Source organism: Pongo pygmaeus, chromosome 2 (genome assembly GCF_028885625.2).
Source record: "Pongo pygmaeus isolate AG05252 chromosome 2, NHGRI_mPonPyg2-v2.0_pri, whole genome shotgun sequence".
NCBI classification, from domain to species: domain Eukaryota; kingdom Metazoa; phylum Chordata; class Mammalia; order Primates; family Hominidae; genus Pongo; species Pongo pygmaeus.
The window spans coordinates 120,989,490-120,995,489 of record NC_085930.1 but is presented as its reverse complement, the minus strand read 5'-3'; the positions used below and the strand labels follow the sequence as shown (position 1 = coordinate 120,995,489).

Genomic DNA, 6,000 nt, shown 5'->3' with positions numbered 1-6,000 from the left:
GGAAATGGAATCACACAATATGAACTCTTTTGTGTTTGGCTTCTTTCTCCCAACACGATGTTTTTGAGTCATCAGGTTGTTGCCTGTACCAGGTTAAATAGGATATCACTAAAAGTGAGATAGTGTTAAGAAGGGGACAATTTTTACCCCATTGGCCTCCAGGCCAGATATTACCTAAATCCTGGTAAGTGGCCCTCCTTGCCCTTCCAAGTGAGTCTCTCTCCAGGGCCATGCAAGTTCCTCTCCCAGAACCGCTCAGGCGGCCTCGGGCACCACCCAGATGGCTGCGGGGCCATCACCAGGTCGCCTCCCCAGAACAGCTGCCCCCTGCTTCCCCCTAGCCCCATTAAAACTCAAAAGGGAACTCTGGCCCCTCTGCCGATCAGAATTCAGACTCGCTTAATTCCATGCATCCAACTGCACACAACCGTGTGATGTTTTGGTGATCAGATATGCAGAGTTCTTTAAAAAACGTAAAAAGAAAAAAAGAAAAGGTGGGTAAAAACCGAGATCTCCCGGGCAGTGGGTATGTCTCGGTTGAGCAAGGGATTCAGAATGAGATCTTTTCTTTTCTTTTTTAAATAAACGGAAGAGTCGTTCTCTGCTCCTCGCTCAGAAGGTTTCAAAGGTCGTCACACTGAAGCCCGGGGGCGTTCATCTCCCCAGCGGCCGGGAGAAGGGAGGAGGTTGGAGGGAGGAGGGAGGGAGCACACAAAAGCGGGCCGTGCTGAGAGGGCTAATGTTTCCTGTTTGCCTGGAGCCCCCTCCCCTGCCTCCCCTCCCCCAGCCCCCTCCCAGCACTCGGGCGGAAGTGAGTTTGCTCCTTTGGAGATTAAAAGGATTCCGAATTCCGATCAGTCCCAATAACCGGCGTACTGAAGAGAAGAGGAGGAGGAGGAGGAGGAGGAGGCAGAGGCGGCAAAGCAGAGAAAGAGGGGGCGCGCGCGCGCGCACGCAACCCGAATTGGGGGAGTTGTGCAAAGCCCCAGGAGGCCGGGGCACGGCGGGAGCAAAGCTCGGTAGGCGCAGCGCGGCCGAGGCCACCCGCGTCCGGATCGGCGACTCCTTTCAGAAAGAAGATGACGCGGGCGCGAGCCGGCGGCGTTGGCCACGCGGCTCCCGAGCTCGCCGCGCGGGGCTGTTGCCGGTTCCACTGATTCCAGCGCGCCCGAGAGGAGCCTCCATCCCCGAGGCTCGGGATCGGAGGGGGGACCAAGGCGAGGGCGAAATGGCCCGATGACAAAGGAAATGTGATCCCCCTTCTCTGCCAAGGTTTCAGAGAGGACGGACGTGAGGAGGAGGAGGGGCGCAGGGCGCGCGCGGAGCTCGGATAGCATTGCACGACGGCCCGCGCGGAGCGGGTACATCTAATATCTTCCTGCCGATGAATAATTCAGGGCGGCCCGCGGGGACCTGCGGCCCCGCGCGCTAAGCCGAAGGGGAAGGAGCGTGCGGGAGGCGCCCAGGCCAGGCGAGGCGGGGGCACGAGGGCTCCGGGCCGCGTGGGGCGCGCGTGCGTGTTAAGCGCGGGCAGCCGCGGCCCGGCTGGGCAGGCGCGCGGGAGACTCGAGGCGCGTGGGACGCGCGTGCGTACTGCACGCGTGCGGCCGCGGCTGGGCCACCACGAGCTGCAGCTGCTGCGGGGCCCACCGCCCTGCAGGGGAGGCCGTGCCTGGCCGTGCGCAAGCCCCAAGCGCAGCACGCCGGGCCACCCAGGAGCCCCTGGCCGCCGCGTCATGCGGCGAGTCGGCCGACGTCGCGCGGGGAGACACCGGCTTGGCGACGCGCCGCTCCCGCCTTTACTAGTTTGGGGCGCCTTCCCCTCCCAAGAACAGACTAAATCCGTTTAAAGAAAAGCAACGCACCAAATACTCGTTGAACCAAATTCTGCTCTCGCCAGGACTGGGACTGCACAGCGAACTCTCCTTTTGGGAACTCCTTTCGGCTATCGCGAAGCGAAGCCCCAGCTGCTCCAGGGAGTCTTCCGACCTCCCTGCCCCCGCTCGCCCCTCGCCTGTCGGGGCTTGTTCCGGCGTTCCCTCTTCGGAAGGCACGCGGCCCCCAAGTTATCCGGAGGAATCTGTCGCCGCTGGATAGGGGCATTTAATGCCTGCAGTGTCGGGGGTGGGAGCGCTCGGGCCGGACGTGGCGAGGCCAAGCGGGCAGCGCTGCTCTGGTGCCGGCTCCCGGATTGCAGGCCTAATCGATGCATTTTTCTGAGTGAGTCGGTGACTCCCCCACCCACCTCGTCCGCTCTCTCCTCCTCCTCCTCCTCTTCCTCTCTGGTCTCCTCCCTCCTCCGGGCTGGGTTGCAAATGGCTTCGTTCCCCGAGACCGATTTCCAGATCTGCTTGCTGTGCAAGGAGATGTGCGGCTCGCCGGCGCCGCTCTCCTCCAACTCGTCCGCGTCGTCGTCGTCCTCGCAGACGTCCACGTCGTCGGGGGGCGGCGGCGGGGGCCCTGGGGCGGCGGCGCGCCGCCTACACGTCCTGCCCTGCCTGCACGCCTTCTGCCGCCCCTGCCTCGAGGCGCACCGGCTGCCGGCGGCGGGCGGCGGCGCGCCGGGAGAGCCGCTCAAGCTGCGCTGCCCCGTGTGCGACCAGAAAGTAGTGCTAGCCGAGGCGGCGGGCATGGACGCGCTGCCTTCGTCCGCCTTCCTGCTTAGCAACCTGCTTGACGCGGTGGTGGCCACTGCCGACGAGCCGCCGCCCAAGAACGGGCGCGCCGGCACTCCGGCGGGAGCGGGCGGCCACAGCAACCACCGGCACCACGCTCACCACGCGCACCCGCGCGCGTCCGCCTCCGCGCCGCCACTCCCGCAGGCGCCGCAGCCGCCCGCGCCTTCCCGCTCGGCACCCGGCGGCCCGGCCGCTTCCCCGTCGGCGCTGCTGCTCCGCCGGCCTCACGGCTGCAGCTCGTGCGATGAGGGCAACGCAGCTTCTTCGCGCTGCCTCGACTGCCAGGAGCACCTGTGCGACAACTGCGTCCGAGCGCACCAGCGCGTGCGCCTCACCAAGGACCACTACATTGAGCGCGGCCCGCCGGGTCCCGGTGCCGCGGCAGCGGCGCAGCAGCTCGGGCTCGGGCCGCCCTTTCCCGGCCCGCCCTTCTCCATCCTCTCAGTGTTTCCCGAGCGCCTCGGCTTCTGCCAGCACCACGACGACGAGGTGAGTGCGTGGGGGCGTGTGTTTGTGTCCATCGGATAACTGCATGTGTGCTCGACAGGGTCTCCCGGCCGGTCCCACAGCGAGGGGAGGAGGCCCTCTCCGGATTTCTTTGTATTTCCTTTGGCTACGTGGCAGTCCTTGCTACCAAAGTAGATCATGACCTGGGAAGTATGTGGAAGTGGATTCTGTGTACGTGTCGCGAGGGGCCCCGAAAAATCCCATAGCGTGGGGTCCTCCCTTTTCCGATTTTAATTTCTATTTGGCAAAACGCGGCAATCGTCTTCAGTTAGGCGAGAGTTGGCAAGAGATAGGTGTGTGTGTTTGTGTAGACGTGGCCTGCTCTTGTGGGCACACCAGAGGCCTCCCAACGTGCTGAGAAGGCGCTCCTTTATTTTCAGATTTTTGTTTGGAAAACTCATAGATTGTTGCCTTTAAAATGGGGCGTGAGCCCGAAAGAGATGGTTGTGTGGGTGAGTGCGTGGAGTTTGTGTGCCTCCGTAGACCTGGTTTCCACGTGCGCACTGGTGAGGGGAAGACTGGTTTTTTTGTTGTTGGGACAGCATGGCAGTCCTTGCCTCCTTATGTTGGGTAAGAGTGTGAGCGTCTGTGGATCTTTGAGGGCCAAGGGCCCCCAGTCTTAAGCCCTTCTGTCTCCGCGGCTGCTTCCTATATTGTTTAAAATGCGTGTTCTGGCCCCTGAATTCTCCTAGCGTGAAATCGCCGTTCGTGGGCCCACGGCTGCACCCCGAGATAGAAGCGGAATAAGGGGACGACGTTACCTTCACCCGCCTGAGTCTCTTGGGCCGCGCCCGCCTGCCCCGACTCCAAGCCCTACAGGAACCGGTTTCCCTGGTTAGGAGGTATCCACCCGGCTCAACCAGGGGCTCGACTTCCTTGGAAAACACCAAGGCAGCCGTGCGCTGCTGGAACGCCGGAGTGCAAAGACTCTTAGGGCTACATCGCAACCCTCGGGCTCGATTTCGCCCTTTGGGCTGTCGAGTAAACTTTTGCTTATTTTTCACACGGTGGGACCCCTTTCTCCTTTCCACTTTGGTATTACGCGAGTGTCGTTTTCTCCCCCGAACCCAATAAAGGCAGGCCAAAAGTCATGAGAAGCGGGCTCTGGCCGAGGGGGTCGGTGACTTAGGCAATATACCTGTAGACCGGTGGGAGAGGGTGTGGGTGAAAGTCTTGACTTAGAGCGTAAGCTGGAGACTGCAGAGGCTTGAAAAGCCATAGTGGGGGTCGTGGCCTGTGTGAGCTGGAGAGTGGGTACCGAGCACCGCAAAGGTGAGCCCAGCGCCGCCGCCTTTTCCACTCCTAACCTGTTATTTGGGGAGGAGGGCGGAGCTGTTTATTGCCTGATGCCTTTAGCTGGCTTCTCCTGTTGGAAAAAAGTTGAAATTCTAATCTACTTGTTGTAGGCATCTCCTTTTAAAAGGTTTCTTCTAGGTAAGAAACTAGGGGGCAGTTATCTTTTTTTTCCCGTTTTTAAACTTTGAATGGACTCCTAGTTTTAATATACTATGGGTTCATGTTCTTTCATCACTTTTAGAAAAATGAGTGATTGAGGTAAATACCGATCCAAATCCCAGGAACAGAAAAATGGAGCCAATTCACTTGGAGATTGGGATCAAGTGCAGGGCGAGCAGAATGGGGTTGAAACCAGGAGTTTCCCCTCCTGAGAGGTGTTTTTAATGTCAGTTTATATTTCCAGTTAAAGATACACCTATATTTTATTTGGGCTGAAACAGTAGATGCTCAGTGTTGGCAGACTTGTAAAAGATTTATTCACTTTTAAAATTAGAAAACCTTTCAAACTGCATTGGGGAGTGTGAATTGAGAAGTGAAGCTCTCCAGTCACCCTGGGAGGTACTCGGAAGCTCTTCAAATTCACTTTTTAGCATGTGCAATGTCAGGTTGAAGTAACTAATAATCCTTAACATAAAATTTGCTCAGTTTTGAGCAAGATTCTACTTGCTCTCTTTAGCTTTTCATTAAAAACGTTTTGGAAATTAATTGGCCCTTTTATTCATTCCTGGATTTAGAACGCTAGAAATTTGAGATTAAAGGTGACAAACCAGTGTTCTGAGTAGAAGACTAAAGTGTCAGGAGAGACAGCAGTAACAGGTAGTGAGGTTTATAAACGGTTCCACCCACAGCTTAAATAATTCCTTTTCTTTGAAGGAAGTTAACAATTTGAGAATATTGTTCCTTTAAAAAATCATCCCTCTCTGGCTGGGAAGGAGCTTTAGGACATTTGGAGGATGATAGACTGACCCATATCTGGGTCAGTCAGTGTATCTGCGATACACTGAAATGCCTAAATCCACATATTTTAATGTGTATACTGCCTACCTCAGTTTTTAAGATGAGCTCCTTAACTGAGTTGCTTCCCTTGTCAACAGGCTCCGTTAAATAATTCAGAGTAGCACCTTTTCCTTATAGTGACTGAGGCCACCTGACCTTGGGAAGGAGGGCCCAAACACCCTACCCCAGCCTGCAGGGTCTCTCGCCTAGGGGGATTTTCTTCCTTAAGCATCCCCTTGGAAGTGCCTTCTTAGAATTGGCAAGTAAGGTGTCTTGTCTGAGCAATTGGCTTTAAACTGTAATTATGATAACCTGGAAATCTTTGGGTTTTCCAACGAAATAATGAGGCTTGCTGCTACTCTTTTATTTGGCTTATTTCAACAACATAGTTGGGGCTTTTCACTAGTTCTGTGCCTCCAGAGTCCGAAAGGCCTGCAGGCTCAGTGGCCCAGCCAGCATCCGGGCGGGGAATCCGAGGCGAGGAATCCGAGGTCGACGTCCCCGAAACAGCTGGCCGCGGGCC

General features: G+C 57.3%; 1 protein-coding gene across 1 annotated transcript in view; it reads left to right on the top strand.

The window, feature by feature from the left end:
* The first annotated feature begins 2,301 nt into the window (after positions 1–2,301).
* TRIM71 (tripartite motif containing 71) overlaps positions 2,302–6,000 on the top strand; it is a 79,699-nt gene continuing 76,000 nt past the window's right edge. The window contains exon 1 of the mRNA XM_054481256.2: positions 2,302–3,167. Within this exon, the coding sequence (XP_054337231.1) occupies positions 2,316–3,167 (852 nt within the window). The 5' untranslated portion in view covers positions 2,302–2,315. The remainder of the gene's footprint in view (positions 3,168–6,000) is intronic.